General features: G+C 35.9%; 1 protein-coding gene across 1 annotated transcript in view; it reads left to right on the forward strand.

The window, feature by feature from the left end:
- Positions 1-18,440, forward strand: part of TRIP11 (thyroid hormone receptor interactor 11) — a 34,608-nt gene extending 16,168 nt beyond the window's left edge. Inside the window, exons 11-20 of the mRNA XM_030481780.1 lie at positions 2,489-2,629; positions 2,821-3,014; positions 4,517-4,680; positions 5,021-5,124; positions 5,463-5,562; positions 12,062-12,143; positions 12,920-13,034; positions 13,564-13,686; positions 15,024-15,171; positions 16,580-18,440. Coding sequence (XP_030337640.1) covers positions 2,489-2,629; positions 2,821-3,014; positions 4,517-4,680; positions 5,021-5,124; positions 5,463-5,562; positions 12,062-12,143; positions 12,920-13,034; positions 13,564-13,686; positions 15,024-15,171; positions 16,580-16,788 — 1,380 coding nt within the window. The 3' untranslated portion in view covers positions 16,789-18,440. The remainder of the gene's footprint in view (positions 1-2,488; positions 2,630-2,820; positions 3,015-4,516; positions 4,681-5,020; positions 5,125-5,462; positions 5,563-12,061; positions 12,144-12,919; positions 13,035-13,563; positions 13,687-15,023; positions 15,172-16,579) is intronic.
- The last annotated feature ends 858 nt before the right edge of the window (positions 18,441-19,298 follow it).

The following is a 19,298-nucleotide window of genomic DNA, read 5'->3' on the forward strand; positions in this document are numbered from 1 at the left end:
ACTTCTGTATCTTGCTTTTATGGCTATAGAAACTCCAGTGCAAAAAGAAGATAAAAGATTGGATAAGCTAAATTACTGGTTTCTTCTCTACAATTTGACAAATGGAAAAATTGACACTTTTTTCAAAGTGTGTGTTTGGAGAAAAGCTGCAGTGGCTTGTAAATTCTCTCATGTAATTTGAAGAAGAATCTTTTTTAAAAGAGGAAAGAACTATGTGGCGTCATTGATACACAGGTCAACAGCATGTTGTATGATTTGCTGCTGCTGGAGTTAACAAGTAGTTTGTCAATTGCCATTTCTCTTTGAGAAATAGCTATTAAGTACAGTGCCAAAGTCTTTCTGTAGTTTAACAAACACTTGACACAGAACTCCAGGATGTAGGTGCGCTGAGAGTATGTCTTAGTGGGAGATTTTTTTGGTAATTAATTCCAAACAGATGATTTTCTTTTTTTGTTTCCTCTCTACTGCTCAAGTCCCCATTCTCTTCATCTTGATGGTTCTGGTTGCTGTTCTTCAGTCTTCTCGTACAGTTGTCCCCCTCCTTGCATTCTGTTCTTAGTATCCCTGTGGCTTTTAGCATAACTTCCCATTTTCTGAAGTTATCAGCATTGCCCATTATCAGAGAGTGGTATTTATGCAAACCATTGCTAAGTAACTCGGCATTAGTTTTCCCCCCACTATAATTAAAAACATAATTACTGTAATTTAAAGTATAATTAATATTATTATTGTTATGCTTTTAAAATATAATTAAAATTAATAGAATGGTTTTGGTCGAAAGGGACCTTGGTGATCATCTAGTTCCAACCCCCCTGCCATGGGCAGGGACACCTTCTACTAGACCAGGTTGCTCAAAGCCCTGTCCAGCTTGTCCTTGTACATTGCCAGGGATGGGGCAGTCATAATTTCTCCGGGCAAACCTGTTCCAGTGCCTCACCACCCTCACGTGTCTTTGAAACTTCTTCAAATTGCCAACTAAATCTGCAGTGTAATGGATTTGGAAAGCAAAATATGAATTACATTTAACAATGTGTGTCTTTTTAAATTTAAGTCTCAACTTAGACCTAATATGAGTTGAAAATTAGGAATTTTTTTTTTTTTTTTTTTTTTTTTTGACTTTGGACAGCTGCTTAGCTCTGCTGATAGTAGATGTTTTCCTATCCTGTTTTAAAGATATAGTATAAAATTACAATGAGAAGTTTTATTGTCTCAAAGTACAGTTACATTGTGACAAATGTCTTTGAATAGTCATTGGGAATTTTAACATTCATCAGTCTTTTCCATATAAAACGTACTAATACTTTACAAATTAACACTTTTACTATTTTGTTGGTTGGTTGGTTTGTTTGTATTGGGGTTTTTGTGTATGTTGTTTGTTTTTTAATTCTAACTCCTAGAAATCTGTATTGTCTGGCTAGGTTCTCTGTGTTGCATGTCTTTGGCCTGCAGAGTTTCACGCACTGGTGGTTTAGGCTTTTGATTTCACAAGCACGGAATATTTGCCTGGATGTTTCTCTTGCACAGATCAGAGAAGTTCCTGTTACATGCTTTGTGTTCACCCTGGAGAACTAGAAAAAATAGTATTAAAGCAGTTTTGTATTTTATGTGTGTGTGTCAGAAGATAACGTCTGCCTGCAAGTTTATGGTTCTAGGGCAAAAAGAATTTTACTATACTCTGATGAATAAAACAAATAATTGAAGCTAATAAGTATTAGTGATAAAAACAAAGATTGGTATACTTTTGTCCAGCATATTCGATATGCTTTCAGAACAACACATGAGACAAAAGGTAAAGAGCATGGTGACAAGTTTCCAATAACTGAAAATGCATTCATGTGTACCTGTCAATTCTGTGCAACTGACATACTTCCACTTCTTTATATGTCTGTGTGAAGTTGTAAACTGCATGTAAGTGAGAACATTACTCATTGAAATTCGACATCTGAAAACATGATGGACATTGTTGTGATTCATTCATTGAAGACTAATTTTCAGGAGTGAGGTCACCCTATGGTTTATTTTTTTAAGATTTCTTCCTGTGTTAAGTTGTCTTAAGTGCAGACAAGTTGACCTGCCTAGGCTGATGCTTTACATGTGCGTGGCCTAATAAATGGGTGTCACAGCTAACAGATTTCAAATGCCACGGGGAAGAGTGAAGTTTTCAAGTATACAAGTGGCTGAAACACTATGTTCATAATACATATCTCTCATCTAAAGATAGGTAGGTATCTGTTTGTTTGCAGCAGTCAATTAAGAAAATGCTTCTGTATAGTGTCTTTTAACAATAACTTTGTCTTGTAACATGTGAGTGAAATAACTTCAAAATAATATTTTCCCCCAAATGTTTTTTTGTGTTGTAGGGCCATGGGTGTCTTGCCCTTTTCCTTGTTAGATCAGTATTGTCTTTAAGCTCTTCTGGGCAAAGACTTAATTTCCTTTGGTAAAACTGTTTGCCATGCTTGAAATGCATGTTTTGTGTCTTCAACAGGGCAAGACAGGAGAACTGAATCAACTGTTAAATGAGGTTAAATCAATGCAGGAAAAGGCTGTTACTTTTCAGCAAGAGAGAGACCAAGTCATGGTAGCACTCAAACAGAAGCAAATGGAGAGCAGTGCCCTGCAGAGTGAGGTACACCCCAAATAATTTACAGTTGCAAGAAATAAAAAATATTTTCTGTATTATTTTTGTTAACAATCACTTGTAAAAATAACTTAAAATCTATACACATGCAGTGTGCTTCCGTGGACATGTTTTAAAGTTGCTTAAATTACCTTTATGAAAGGTGATAGTATGAGCAACTTAAGGTATGTTCTGCACAGATACAGCATTTGCATGAGAAAGAGCAGCGCCTAAATCAGGAGCTGGAGAGGTTACGCAACCACCTTTTAGAGATGGAAGACTCCTACACACGAGAAGCTTTAGCAGCAGAAGACAGAGAGGTCAAGCTAAGAAAGAAAGTTTTGATTTTGGAAGAAAAACTCGTGTCCTCATCTACTGCAGTGGAGAATGCCAGGTAGTCTTTTAATTTATACAGCATTAGCTGTAGGTACCACAGTTAGCTAGACTGGTACTTGATGGCTGTATTTTACAGAATTACCATTCTATAACATGCTAAGTACTTGAGAAAACAAAAAGATAAGAACTTTTGTTACTCTGAATCAGGAAGGTGATTTGAAATGTACTTGGCTGCTGTTGAGAATTTAAGAAAGTACTTGTCCTTTTAGCGGCAACTATTGAAATCTCACATCTATGACTGTGCTTAGAACTAGAACCAGCAAAAATCCTTCAACCCATCAGTCTAGCTGTCTGTCAAATCAAAAAAGATGGACTTAACTTTCTTTATCAAGTAAGGCTTCATTCAGTTTGAACTAGTTTTCTTTTATGCACTTCAGTGCACAGATGTGACTGCCATGGTTTGTGAATTGCTTTTGAGGCAAGTACGCATACTTTATACCTGATACCATGGAAAGTCTGCACTGCTGTAAGCTGTTTTTTCTTTTTAGCCTATGTAAAGTAAGATGCATTGAAGATCTCACAGGTAGAACCTGGGAGGGTAGTGCCAATTGTGATTATGGCAAATAAGTAAAACCCTACAATTTTCAGCCAGAACAATGAAAACCTCAGTGTTAAAATTACTTATCTTGACTGCTTTAATGCTGTTTTACTTAAAGGAATGTTGATTACTTCAGGCACAGGAATGCTTTTTTGATCTTATTACAGTTGTCAAAATGAACAGGTATTTTAATCAAAAAGTACGTATGTAGCCTACAGTCTTTAAGTGCTAAAGATTGATTCCACTCAGTAAAGAGATTCTGAGTTGAACGGAATTCATTATGAAAAATTGTGGAGAAATGGAAGAGTTGGGAGAAGGTTGTGTAAAAACTGTTCATCAGAATGTTTCTTAATTCTTCATCAAACTTGTCAAATACTTTTCAAGAAAAATTGCCTATTTGCTACCTGATAGACACTCTTTCAAAAGACTGGCATAGGAGTAAGTCAGGTTCATAATACTTTTGCATAATGGAAAGTGAATTGGGCATTCAGTGGTCAGTATGGAGCAAGATACACTGAGTTCTTGTAGACTGGCTTTAAAAGTAAAAATTAGTAGAAAGACCTATTGGTTCATGTAGCAATTGAAGCAGCTAATTGGCGAGATACGGATTTATTTTTTTTTTATATAAGATAATGTTACAATAATGAATAACAAATATTAGGTTTTTCTTGTCCTAATGCACTTCAAATGAAAGTAGGGGATTTTTATTGTCAAAATTTTATTACCAGACTTATTTAAAATCTGTCATTAGGTGGTGGGTTTTTTTGTTTGTTTGGTTTGGTTTTGGGGTGGTTTTTTTGTTGGTTTGGTTTTTTGTTTGAAGAGGGATTGGGGAACAAAAATTGCCTTCATTTTTATAAATTAAGCTGAAAAATTAAAGGTAGAGTATTTTTGCTGGGATTTAATTTTCTCTATGATTACTTCTGTTATCTTAATAAAGAATGTATTTTATTTTCATGAAGTCATCAAGCTAGTCTGCAAGTTGAATCTTTGCAAGAGCAATTAAACCTGGTTTCCAAGCAGAGAGATGAAACTATGCTACAGCTCACCATCTCACAGGACCAAGTGAAGCAGTATGCATTGTCATTAGCCAACCTGCAGATGGTACTAGAGCAATTCCAACAGGGTAAGTTTTGTCAAGAAATAGCAAAGATTGCAGCAAGTATTTTTTAACTGGCATAGTTACCATATTGTGATGCTTATTTAAATATCAGTTACCTGGTTTCCTTTTTGATAGCTTGAATTTCAGAATCTGATGTCTGTTAAAAAAACTTTAAAGAAACAATTCTGGCCCTGTGAAAACTGATGGTCAGTATCCCATTTATGAAATTTTAATTCCACCTCTACCTCATGAAGTCCAGATATGATAATTCTGAGGTTTTGCAATCACATATCTCAGAGTTACATGCTGTGAATCAAGATTTTTTTGTGTGTGTGTGTTTTGCTTTGTATTTTTAACCCTCTAGAAGAAAAAGCTATGTATTCAGCAGAGCTGGAGAAACACAAAAAACAGACTGAAGAATGGAGGAAAAAAGCAGAAAACTTAGAAGAAAAAGTTGTATCACTGCAGGTGGGCTGAATAATGAAATTGAACTGTATGAAACTGAATGCTAATTCTTGAATGATTTTTTTGTTTTTAACTGCTGTGTTGAGTGTAACTGTCTAAGAATGCATAGAGTTACGTAATTATTCTTTCTTCCTTGGAAGAGAGGGGTGCACTAAAATGTCAGCAAAGTAGCATTCCTCTGCTGACCATCCATTTTCTGAGGATGTTTACAATCCAGTTATTCTAAAGAGCAAGTGATCGAAGTCTCTGCATCGGTTACGTTTGATCTATGTTGTATTAGCATAATTGTGGTAATGAACTCCCTTGCTTCTCTTTTTGTCCCTTTCCTGCCCTCTATTCAGGAAAGTTTAGGAGAGGCAAATGCTGCACTGGATGCAGCATCACGGCTCACTGAGCAGCTTGACATCAAAGAGGAGGAGATTGAAGAACTTAAGAAAGAAGGTAACTACTTTCTTTTTTCTTTTTTTTCTTTTAATCTGTGCTTAAAACATTCCAAGCAGCTGAGGAGACAATATAGTATTCCTAGAAACTTACTGAAATTCATCTCCTATGAGGAAAAGAGTAATTCTGTGACATCTTTTGAGGTTTTCCGTTTATAAAACGAAGTTGAAAAAATATGCTTACCTTCTGTTAGGGATCTTTCTCAAACAAAAGCCCTATATAGTTGGGGTTTTTTTGTTCCTCTCCTCTCTCCTCTCCCCCAGTAGCAAAGCCCTTAATATAGCACTTAAAAAATGTCTTTTTAATATGTGTGTATAATACCAAATGTTGACAGATTTTCCCAAGTAACTATCTACCCTATTTGATGTAGACACAGGAATACAGTCGGGTAGAAACTGTTGGCAACAGATGTAGAGGGAGCAACTCTTGCAGAGATGTGAGGCTGTCTGAAGAGATTATGTGGAAGATCTTGGACATATCTTTAGATTGTATTTTTAGCTCTCATTTAAAATAAACTTCCTGATTTCTGATATTTAGAAAGATACCTTCCACATTGCTCTCAGATTAAGTACTCTAATATTTGATGAATGTCATTACTTTGAATTTGAAGACAAAACTTGGCCAGATGGTGGAGTTTGCCAGAGGAAAGAGTTTTGAAGAGTATTTATAGTGAGGGTGATCAAATGTTGGAATAGGTTGCCCAGACACATGGAGTGTCTATCCAGAAAAATACTCAAAACCCAACTGGCCATGGTCCAGGACAGCCTGCTGTAAATGACTCTGCTTGAGCAGAGGAGTTTGGACTAGAGGATCTAGAGGTCCCTCCAACATAAATGTATTTGATTTTGTGATTCTGTGAATATTTTGGGGTATGGTTTTGTGTTTGGGTTTGTTTTTTTTTTTTTTCTTCTTTCTGACATCACTGAAACCTGAATTCTGTAAGAAATGCATAGCCTTCTCTTTCTTTCTCTAAAAACCAGTGCCACTTTGGTGTATTTCTCGTTTATGGCCTTCTGCTGTTCAGTTTAATCAAATGGAAGAAACGAAGGGTAACTTCTACACAGTGTATTTGAACATCAAACATCAGTAAGATTTATAAGCTGAGGCACTCACTCGGAGGTGACAAAATAGTTACATGAGTAACATAAGGTATACTTTGCTTTTTTCCCACTACTGCATTAATTTTAGTTTTCATGTGAAAAGTGTCATAGCATTAGGTAAAGCAGTGTTCTGGGGAATCGAAGATTCCGGTGAGGAAATAATGGAACCAACAAGAATGAGTCTCTCCTTTACTTTATTACAATGGTTAGAGTAGGAAAGGAAAAAAAAATGCTTAAAATGGTTAAAGGGTGTTCAGGTTACTTCTTAAGTTATATGCTTACCGACCCCGTTAAGGACCCGATGATCAAGAGACCAGCTCCGAGATACATCGTAGCAGGAGAGGTGGCAGGTTCTACCTTGGCGGGCGTCCCCGTGGAGGCAACGTGGACCTCGGTGGTAATGAGATCTGCCTCCTCTCCTTTACGAGTCCTGGACTTTTATTAGTTAAAAGGTGCTGACTCGTCTTGGCTCAGGGGGCCAGCTTGTGCCAAGAGGAGTGGCCTAGTGACCTATTTGGCACTAGTTTGAGTTTGCGTTCTGAAGCAAAGAGGGTCTTTTAGGGGTCGGCAATTTCCGGTTACTTCCTCCCCTTCCCTCCTCTTCATCGCTATCTTCACCCCAGTCCAGCGTCTTCGTCACCTCTAAATGTCCTTGGCTGCCTTTTGTGGGCAACAGTTGGCTATGGTACCTGGTTACAACATCCCCTTCTCATGAAAATGATGAATTCAGCACAGCTCACTGCTCCTTCTTAGTTACAAAGTTACAGTTACAAGGCAGAAAAGCTTGGGATGTACACTTTCAAGGCAAGAAAGACTCGGGATGGGCCATCACGGACCATTAACTATTGTGTCTCCGGATACAAGCAGGATTTAGAACTAATAATAATTTTGCTGGATTTCTGTACTTACATGTTAGCCCTGACTTGTAATTTTGCCTGCAATGTTCCATTAAACCAACAGGGAGAGTTAACTTCTCTGTGGCTAGTTGCATGACAGTTCTGCTATAGGTGAACTTATTAACAGTACTGACTACTGAGGGAATATTAGGCTTTTTTCTTTATTATTGTCTTCATGTATCTTTTCCTTCTCCATTTTCCTAAATGAGCTCTACTTTCTCTTTCACTCTTTATTCTGTGGGTCACTGTATTTTGCTATTACTGCAGCATCTTCTGCTATGGTCAGGCTTTCGCTGAGCACGTGGGATAAGTCTAAAATCAGAGGAAAACTTGTGGTTGGTCCCTGAAGCGGCTCTGAAAAAGGAGTTTGAAGAGCAGGGATTTGCTTATTCTCTATGGTTACGTAACAGATTTTACTTTCTGTTTTTTTTTTTCCCCATGTCTGTGAGATATTTTGGGTGAATACCTTTAATTCGGGTTTGCTGGAACATCATCTCTGCAGGATGCAGTGGTAACTCTTGTCTGAACATACATAGTTAATAATTGCTTTTCATTTTTAAATTATGGATTATCTTACTCTTGAGATAAATAATGGTTTTTTTAGAGCGTACTTGCTTATGATCAGATGGTGTGAAAAGTCATTTGAAAGCCTTCACAATCGGAGCACAAACTATGAAAAAGTTACGACTTCTCTACTACATAATCGAATTAATAATTTAAGTACTTACTTAAAACTAGTTGTGTCTAAGTACAATTTGGCATCCAAATAGGGATGCTTCCTGAGTTCACATATTAATTTTACAAGCTAAATTAAATTTCAAGCTGCTACATGAATGTACAGCTAAACACGTTTGGTTTTAAATTGACGTATCTGTATCTTTCTGCCTCGCCACAGGCATTCACAGCAAAAATTTTCAAACACCCTGGATTGAAATTAACTTTGGCATAGTCAAATATGGCACTCTCAAATGGGAAGCTCTTTATTACTGGTTAATTTTGATTGCAAACCTTTGCATATGAAAGCAGGAGGGATTCGAACTTTAAGGGGAAATGGAATCTCAGTATTTTATCAAGCTGTGTTGTATTGGCAAGCGATTTACTTGTTAAAAAAATTGAAAGGGGATGGTTGCTTAAAGGAAACAGCACTTTAATGTTGTTGTAGAATAAATCATAATTTTTATTGAGAAAAAAAAGACCACTCCATTTTCTCTATTTACACAAGAAAACATATAATGGCTTATTGAAAATTGGCCAAACACATTCCCAGACACAGTTTTGTTGGCCAAATCTTTTGAAGGATTTCTTTATGGATTTTTTTGGCAGGAGAAGTTATTTTAATGGAAAAGTATAAGATGTACCAGATGCAGTTTTCTGGATTGCCATAAATGGTTAACAAATTATTGGAGTTTGTTGTAAATGTCTGGTTTACAGCAGTCCATACTGAATTTTGGCTCAGGTCTTTTTTGTTATTCAGTCTTTTCACATACACGAAGTACGTGTTTGAGTCCTTTTCAACTCTAAGACTCTATTTTAGAAGGAAATATTCCATTTAAAAAATATGTTTAAAGATGAAGTTGCATAGCCACTGTGGATGGAATATAGCTGTACAGCTGTCCTTAAAAGTTGTTCGTCTTTGATATAAAATCTCTTTTGCCAGGAAAAAATAGAAAAATAGAAGACAGCAGTGACATTTCATTTACATTATTGATACATTTGTTCTAAAATTTATCATATGAATAAAAATTGAAAAGGAAACTTGTGATTGTCTTGCTTTGTGGAACAGCAACAGCATAAGATTTACTTGAAACTTATTTTCAGATTTTTTCTTATCTTTCTGTGGTTTAATTTTTTTAAGTCCCTTTTACTCTGTGAAGACCCAAATAAGAACTGAACTTCCATGTATGATCCTACAACTGTTACCATTCCGTAATTATATTGCAAATGTTTTTGTGGTCCTATTTAACCACATTTACAAAGTAGTATAATTTTAAGTAACTTGAAACCTTGAAAGCATGGATTAATTCTCCTGTGCCTCACCCTGGTGTTTTGAGAGAGGGGAATGCTGAAGAGCAGTCATATTATTGGAATGGATTTCAGTGCATATGGATGTAGTTGTTACCAGATATATTGTTGTATAATATATATAATCTTGTTTGGTTTTTAACTTGTTTTGAATAAGGAGCTTAATCCTTATGTTCCTTGAATAAGAATATTCCCAGCATGACACTACTTAGTTTGTTCTACTCTGTACTCTCTAAAATTCATATTTGTGAGGTAAAATGTCTATATAAAGATGTGGAGTACCTGAACAGGACATTATTAGGTTGTATCCATTTCACAGCCCAGCTCTTTCATGTAAATACGTGAAAACTCTGTGTGGGTTCTCATGGAGTTACTGGTATTAGTTGAGAACCATGTTGTGTCAGCGTAGCTGTGGCATGCATTTATTAAAATTGAAAGTCATGTGGAAACTAAAGTGGAATGTTTTTTATGCATCCCAGATGATTTGAAGGGTATAAAAATTTATAAAAGTCACTTTTCTTACAAAGATGTTGAGGCTTTTTGGAAATTACCTACAAAATAGATACAAGAAAAGTATGTCTTTTTGTGGGTTTTGTTTTGTTCTTTAAATGAAGCACTTTTAATTGGCATGAGCCCTAGAAGTGCTAACATGGTAGGGAAATTTAAGTTGATTGGCAGATTTTCCATAAGATTCGAAGGTAAGTGTTCAATCTTATAGAGGAAGATTTTGTGTTCTGCTGATACAACTGTAGTGTAGAGTTGATCTTCACATGGACAGTCCATGTTATAATATACATGTCAAGCTTTTGTGTGTAGTTAAGACTTTTGTACGTCTATTAGAAAAAGAAAAAAAAAAAAGAGGTAGTATTTTGCAGAACCACAGCGTGGTGAAAATTTTATTTTTGCTGTCTTCAGGCGAAGTCATTTGTAGTGTATGTTCTAAAAGTACTTTGTATCCTGTAACAACTTGTCTTCTTGTCTGAGAATGTTTTATTGCCAGTGTTCTTGAATCCTATGTTTAGGGACTTAAATGAGGTAAGTTTTTCTAGCACTTTTTACTCTGTGTTTTTGTACAAACTTAAATAGACCTGAACATCAGATGCTTTTATCCAGTTTCTAGTATATCTGATTTTTTTACAAAGAGAAAATTTTGTGCCTTGTTTCCTTACAGTCAGAATGTTGTAAAGTATTTATGGCAAATAAAACTTTTTAAAGTTTTTTTTCTTTATTTTGAGCTATATTTTTGAGTTTTGTGGGAGGTCAGAGGAAGCCTGAGTTACTGATACAGAATGATTGAGGTAATTGGGTGTATTGGAACAAGTAATTGTGTCTGTAGACTTTTGGAATGATGTTGTGAAGGTCAAGTATGTAGCTAGTAGACAAATCATTGTTTAAGGTCATGAATTTCAGAAAGCTGAAAAGTTATAGCACTAATGAATGCAGAATCTAAACTCTTCTAATAGTTCCTGTTTCAGGTTTGTGGTGAGGAAAAATAGCCCTTTTGTGTAGGCCAAGAATGTCATGAGCAGTATTGTGGTATCCTAGATTAACTGATTTCAGTGCAGCCACTACAGAATAGTATCAGAACTTGAAGTCAGCTTGGAAAAAACAAAAAGGGGGGGGGGAGTTATCAGAAAATGCATTGTCTCTTAGCACACTGCTACACAACCTCATATTAATTAACTTATAATACTGGCCTATTCACTTAATTTGCAGGCCATGATTCCTCACTGAAAGTGTTTGCCATTTTCCTCTCAGTTTTGTCTTTGGTTCATGGTAGCTGTGCCATTTTTAACTGAATGCTTTTATTCTAAGATACAGGGGAAATCTTACATAAAGCCTTTCTTGCCAGCATACTGTATCATGAAGCACAGCACTAGTTCTAGGATGTATTAGTGTGTCCCAGCATGCTGTTTCAGGAGGTTACATCCATTACCAGGAGCAGGAAAAGTGCTGATGGAAGAGAACCACAAGAAGTAACTGATGTTGCTCTGCTAGCTGGTAATTCTCCTGGGAGACTGGAGAACTCCTTAGTACTTCATGGCTTTAGCAACTTGATAGTGGAGCATGCAGAATAACTGGTTTAGGAAACATTTGAGGTTAAGTACTGAGGTCAGAAGACCTGATGCCAACATGCGGTTTGGTCAAATGATGAGAAAGATTGCCAGCACAGCACTATAGACCTTGATCAAGAGTTTCTTTCTAGTTCTGTATTACCTAGGTGGAATAGAGCAGTTCGTCACACCTTCTCCAGTTGATTTATTTTCTGTGTTCCTGTACTTGAACATTGAGTATCGTTCTGAAAACTTTAGCTTATGATTTCAAATAATGATCACTTAAGTTGACACTTTTTTATAAAAACAAGCTAATTTTGTTGGTTTGTGTTTTGTTTGGTTTTTTTAAAGCACCATCATTATTCATAAGTTTTGCAACAAAGTTTCAAAGCTTAAATTTTTGTTTATTTGCTGTGACATTTTATAGGTGAGATCAGAAAAGAAATGTTAGAAGATGTACAAAATAAACTAATGAATCTTATGAACAGCACAGAAGGAAAAGTGGACAAGTAAGTCTTTAATGAGAGACTTGGTATATATTTTTGTTTTTCATTTCTCACAATGTACAGATGTGTTAATAACACAGTTGCAAGAACAGTGCAGAACTGGGCTTCTGTATGTGACCTTGTAATTATACTTTGATTATTTTGACATTTTGCAATTGCTTGGTGGTTGTAAATAGTAATTTTGATTAGTAAAACAGCAATGTAAATTTTGATTACTGATGTGCTCCTTAAGTCGAAGTGCTCTTCAATAGCATAAGCTCTGCGGATGGAGACTAAAGTTCTTAATGAACATCTGTTACAATGTCTAACGTGTGCTAGATGTTGTGTAAATCTCTCTTTAGTATTTTTTTTCCCCTTTACCCAGTAGAACTGAAATGGGGGATAGGCAGATTGGTTCCCCTGTCCCCTTCATTTACATCTTGATTTGGGACTACACATAAGTATTTGTTCAAATGCTCTCCTGAATCAAGATCTTAGAATAAACACTTTCCCTGATTGTAATACTTACATCAAGACTCGTGCATATACAATGCAGTTTCACCTTTTTACATACAGTATTTCTAGTACTGTCCAAATTGACATCTACTGTATAAGAAATGTTGTAACTTGTAGGGGAGGGAAGGGGGTGAGTTACCCTTTAAGTTCCTTGTATTAGATTTGTTTATTTGGATTATTGTAAGTTAGGCAAGAGTGTGAGGAAAAAGTGCATCAGTATTGCAGTATCAATATCAACTGTTACATAAGAGCAGACTGTGTAACAAGCTTCCTTTGTTCTGCAGGCTCCTGATGAGAAATCTCTTTGTTGGACATTTTCATACTCCAAAAAATAAACGTCCTGAAGTGTTAAGGTTGATGGGAAGTATCTTGGGAATAAAAAGGGAAGAACTTGACCAGGTAATGCTTTGCAGAAAACTAGACTTTCTTTTTTATTTGCAGTTTCTTTACTTGAAAATAGAATGACTTGCTGCTAAACTAAATGTCCCTGCACTTCTTGTGGGGAAAGAATGGGATTTTTTATGTGGGACATGTTGATCTTAATGGAATCTTCTGATAACATTATTTTAATAGAATGGATCTGATTTTGCCGAGGAATGCTAATGCAGAAAGGAAGAGATTTAACTTTGTGCTCTTGTGTATAATAGCTGGAATATATCTGTTACAGAAAAGTAAGCCAGTTTTGTATGTACCTCTAGGTATTGTGAAGAATGTGGTGCTTATATTTATAGATAAAAAGCCATGTTTTTAGACTGCCACTCTTCAGGAGGCAAAGAAGGAAGTTTTGACAGTAATTAAAGTATTTATCTGTAGGATTCCCACATAGTCATGGTGAATAAATATAATGAGCACAGTGTTGCAGTTTCCTTTACCTGCTGCTTTATTTTCGTTTTCAAAAAAAATTTTTTTTTTTTTTAATACTTTCTAGTTATTATCTGAAGACCAAAGAGGAGTTACAAGATGGGTCACTGGCTGGCTTGGTGGAGGAGCTGGGTCAAAGAGCGTCCCAAGTACACCTTTGAGGCCCACTCATCAAAACATTCTTAATAGTGTAAGAATTAATTGTGCATTCTCTATGCTTGAGTGGAAAAAATGGGGCAGTTGCATATTAATGCTGATGTTCGGTTCATCAGTATATTGAGGTCGTTTACTGATGCTACTGTATATTGCATTATTTGCTTTGTGCAACTGCTTTGGCATAAGAGTTTGGGTTTTTTTGAGTTTTTTTGGATATGTTTTTGTTTTCACTAAGTAAATAAATAGGCATTGATGAAAACTATACAATATTACGTGTTGGGCTAATACAGAAATCCAGTTACTGTTCCACTGGTTCCTGGGATCACTGACTTCTTACAGTATGGACTTACTTTATCTTGCAAACTGACAGTGCTGGAGGTTAAATATATGTGGAAGTCTGGAATTCTATAAGACTCAGAACCATGACATCATATTTTGATGACCGTGTTTCCATGTGTGCTTGAAATTTCATTTGAAAAGTTTTCTCAGCTGCTGCAGCTAGTTCCTCTTACGTACAGCTTATAAAGTTGATATTTTAAGCTTTCAAATACTGTAAAGCAACAGTTCTCATAGCATGATTAGTGGGAGCAGTTTGTCTATTGAACTTTCCGTTTTGCAGACCAGTAAATAATGCGTTCAAGGATAGACCACTGAGGGACTGGGCTTTTTGGATGAATCTTGGGGTTTTTTCTTGCTGAGCTAGAAAAGCATGTTGAGAATTGGGTCCTGTAAAATATCTTAAAAGTGTAGGGATTGTTTTTTGACCACTAAAGTAATGTAGGCACTTAGGCCACCAGAAGGTGGTGGTCTGATTAACTACAGATGTAAAAGAGGAAAATAAGTACTTTGGTATGTATAGTACAGGCTTTACTAAGCAAAAACTTCTTTTGGGATGCTACTGACATCTTAATTGTTCTGTGCTTTCTTTATTGAAGACTTTTTGTCAAATAAAGAAAGTAATGGGGTTTAAGTGAAAAGTTGCAAGTTGATGTTTCTGGAGAAGTGATTTGCTTGAGCATGGTCACAGGAAAAAAATACTGTAGTACCAGTCATTAGCAGCATGGGATTCTTGAAACAATTTGCTTTAAATCAATAATAGAACTATGGTGGAAGTATGTGTGTTATGTTTAGAATTTTATCAATTTCACATAAATACCACTTAGTGAGATGACAAAACCCTGTGTATTTTGTAAATAAATTTCATTGTCAATCACTAAGGACTACTTAGTTCCACATACTTAGTACTAAGTACCCACACAAAATTTTTGGGAGGCTGTTGATGCCTTCTTGGTGTATGTGTGTTTGTGTTTTTAGCTTACATACTTTTGAACAGAGCATCAATAAAATGTAATAACTGGTAGCCTCTTGTAGTCTTTTTCAGAGTTGTTTGTGAAATTCCTTGAAACAGAATCTTGCCCAAGCCTTCCTCCACCCAAGCTCTCTGTTCATGATATGAAACTTTTAGGAGCAGCAGGAACTGGTAAAACTATCAGTACTCCATCCAACGCCCAAATGCAAGGTAACATTTGAAGGAAAATTTGAATTCTTGCATGGAACATAAATAACTAAAGGTAGAACTTTCAGAGGCATTTCAGTGATTCTGTGCTTCCTTACTTGTGAACTAGGAATTTGATTTCTCCCTTCCCTCCAGCTTCCTGCCTGCAGTTTCCTACTTTCTCTTCTATTTCTTTTTTTCCTTCCCCCACTCTTCCTTCCCACTGCTTCTGTACCTCACTTCTTGAAATCTCAATACAGAAGATCATAGGGACCAAATTCCCTTTGATATGGAGAGGCTTTGACAGCACCTGTTAGAGCCAAACAGATGCTGTGCAGGCAACCCCATATGGTGTATCACTGAACCCAGTTCTGATTTTTTGGCATCCTTTTGTATCAGCTTGGTTCTTACTGGGCGAAGAATGCAAGTAATAGCAACCTGGTAATGCCTGTCTGTTGGTAGAATCTGGTTTCTCAGAGAGGACTGAAATAAAATCAGTTAAGTATATGGCCTGATTTGAAATCTCTGTAAGCTGTGCATGAGTGTTAACTTTGACTTTTTCCTATGGCAAAGAAGAATTACACTTATATTATGCATGTTGAAATGAATGCGTCTTTGTCTTAAGTAATGCAAGAACCAAAAATATTTTTATGTGCATTTAAGACTTCAGCTGAGTGCACTGCTGCTGATTTGCAGAAGCTTGTTTTGATTGAAGCTTTTACCTGTGAATTGAAAAAAAAAAAAAACAAAACACCAACCCACAACCTCAAACCCCTATAAGTTATATAGATCTACAGAGAGATATGCTAAAAACCCACTTTCAATTTGTATAAAATAGTTGGATGCTACAAAGTATAAATGTCTACTGTGACATCCTAATTTATCTCTGAAAGCAGTATGTCTTTATTTTCTTAATAAACCTGAATTAAGCTTAATTTTCTTTTTACTCTTCTTCCTTGTAGTATACAGTAATATGATCAGTAAAGTGGCAAAAAAACCACCCCAGTTTCCTTGTCTAGAAGAACTAAATTCTTGGTTCCTTTTGTCCATACAGGAGCTAAATTTCTGGGTGTTTTAAGTTTTTGTTCTTAGAAATAAACCATATAGTAACTGTTTTTAAGTGCTGGACACAAATATCAGTATAACGTCCACACAGAAATGCAGTCAGTCTTGTAACTCATGGCCTGAAGTGTAGACATAAGAATTTTTCAGTAAAAGAAGCACTGGCAGATGAGATCCAAGATAAGAGAGAATAGAGAGAATGAAAAGTCTTTGAGAATGTTTACGGTCTATGGCAAGAAGATAGAATTTGCATGTTGCAAAAGTAATAGGCAATTGTAGAACTTGTGAAGAAATGCTGTGAAATTGGGTAGAGTTATGAATGCTTTCTAACAAAGTGGTTTTGTTGTTGGGTTTTGGTTTTGTATTTCAGATTCTGCAGTCTTGGTAATGGGCAGAAGACCAGACACAAATCCATTTTTAGCACCTCGATCTGCAGCAGTGCCTCTTATAACCCCTGCCAGCGGTTCTGGACATCTGCTTATGAAACCTATTTCTGATGCGTTGCCCACTTTCACACCACTGCCAGTGTCCCCTGATGCCAGCGCTGGTGCTGTACTAAAAGACCTCCTAAAACAGTAGATAATCTTGTACCAATATGATGATAGTAGCACTTTTAAGGAAAATGAGAACACTATGATGTATATAATTTACCACAATGAGGCCTTCTGTAAAAAGTCATGTACTTGTTTGCAATTGTACCTAGCTTTTCTTTTAATTACAAACTAACCAGTGTTTTGGAAATTCTAATGGTGGCATGAATAGCTGCCTTCTTTATAGCAGGCATTCATTTTGGGTGTGGGTTAAATCTTTAAAATGAGAAAAAAAAATCCATCTTGTTGCTAGATTGTCAGAAGACAAGTAGAAGGACGACAAGTAGAAGGACTTTTGAACCTTAATTGTACTCTGAGTTGTTTCAGTTTTGCATAGACAGACAGCGTTAACTCTTTGGTGTTGAGATCCGTTTTTCCATTAAAATGATCTGCCACTGGCAGTGGGCCTTCAAGACCAGAATTAAAAAGAAAACTGTCTTCATCCAAAATGAATCTTACTTGAAGTGTTCAATTAATGACACAAACGCCAAAGAATAAGGCAGTGAGCATATGGGAGTGTGATTATTGAGTAGCTGCTGTCTTCCCCCATGCAACTTGTGATATTTATTTAATGTACACTAGGACATGTATTTCTTATTTACAGGATTGGTCACATTTGGAGGCATTTTGAGACATGTTAATCTCTTTTTGCACAACTATTTCATTTCTCCTCCCCTTTTCCCCGCCCCAGACAAATGGCTGCTTTCAGCTGTCAAACCCATCAGCACCAAGGAGTTAACTGTGGAAGTGAGTGCTTCATTTTCTAGAGGTGTCCATGTGATGAAGAGTGGGTAATTTAGCAAAAGATAGGTTCACATATATAAAGACATTGTACTGTAATAATCTGAGATGTATATTTGAAAGACTTTTTATCTTGCAGGGTTTTGTAAATCCACATACAGGCTTAAAGCTTGAACACATGTATAGAATTTAAAGGGAAGAAGGTGCTTACTTATCTCAAATGTGTAAATAGGTCTTTGTAAGACCAAGGCCAAGGTCAACTACTCTGTAAATTTTGCTGTGATCACTTGTACACTTTGTTTGGCAGGTAAAGAAAGAAGTTGCATACTAAAGGATAAAAGTCATCATGTAAAAGTCATCTTCAAAGTGAATCTGAGATACAACATCTTCCATTTAAAATGTGTAATTTCTAAATCTTTTTATATGTCATTCCTTGTTTAGTCAGTGTTAAGATAACTGTTGTGCAAGTTCTATATTAGAACTGTCAAACTTCTCATTTTCATTAAGATTCTAGATTAAATAGTTGTAAGAGTTATATTTAAATAAAATCAATTACTGCAACTTGTACAGAATCAACCAAAATAATGCAGGAAATCTCTGCATTTATGTAGAGGTCAAGTAGTGATTTTCTTTTGCTGCTTTGAAATCTAGCAGAGGTTTTTAATTACTGTATTTACCTTAAGAACTGCTTGAGTTGCTTTTCTTCAGTATGTCAAATGTTTCATGGAAGACTGCACAAAGTTGGAAGTGGATTGACCATATTGAATTTTTATTTTAAATTTTTATTTTACTCCATTGTAGACAGTTTGGCAGTTAAATATCTGAAAGAATAGCAGCTGCACATGGTATACCAAAGTAGGTTCTGAATTATGTAATAAATGTAATGAGGATTTGAAATTACCTTGGCTGAGAACATTCCAGTTTGGTACTTCAAATGTACATCTTCATTTAAACTGGACTGAAATAGGTACTTTTTTTTTTCCCCCATAACAAATACAAAGAAAACTGAAATCTGATGGCTTTTGTGCAGTTTCTCGTGTCTTGTAATCATGTCTACTTAAAGATATATATATAACAGCTTCAGAATAAAATCACCTTTTGGTGAGCCAAAGCAGAAGGAAATGTTTAATTTTTAAGAATTATGTGACATGCAGTATAAATTACAAATGGACTCATGTTGGTCACTATCCTCTGAATGTACTAACTGAGCAGATATTTATTGTGCAAATTTTTTCTTTAATTGCAGAGGATTTAGTATGTACATGTTTCTCTTCCAGGAAGCTTTATAAATGCCAATAGATGAAACATAAGCCATATTTTTTTTTCTGCACGCTGTAAATCACCTCAATTTATATAGTAAGCTAGGAGTTTGAGGAGGGAAATCTAAAACCAAGAAGGGTATTGAAGAACTTCACAATTACTCATTAAGCTACTTCCTTAAGTCCTAGGAGGTCTGTTGAACTATGGGGAAAATTCCCATGGCTTAAGAGGTTTCTGTTCTGAGGATGCTTATTCCACAACTGAATTGCTGGGTCTTGTTGCTTTGTTAGAAATCAAATGTGCTCTGTGTTCCAGGCAGTACTTTTGTATTGAAAAGTGTAGAACAACTTCAGTGCCTTGTTTCTCTCTTCTTAGACTGTGTCACAGACTATTCTAAACTTTCAAGATTTGTTTTTATTGAAAGATTAGCAGATGTATTTTTTCCTCTAATTTTTCTTATGTGTTTACTTTGTGCTTGATAACTGTTTCACATATATT

This window comes from Strigops habroptila, chromosome 4, assembly GCF_004027225.2.
Source record: "Strigops habroptila isolate Jane chromosome 4, bStrHab1.2.pri, whole genome shotgun sequence".
In the NCBI taxonomy this organism is placed as follows: Eukaryota; Metazoa; Chordata; class Aves; order Psittaciformes; family Psittacidae; genus Strigops; species Strigops habroptila.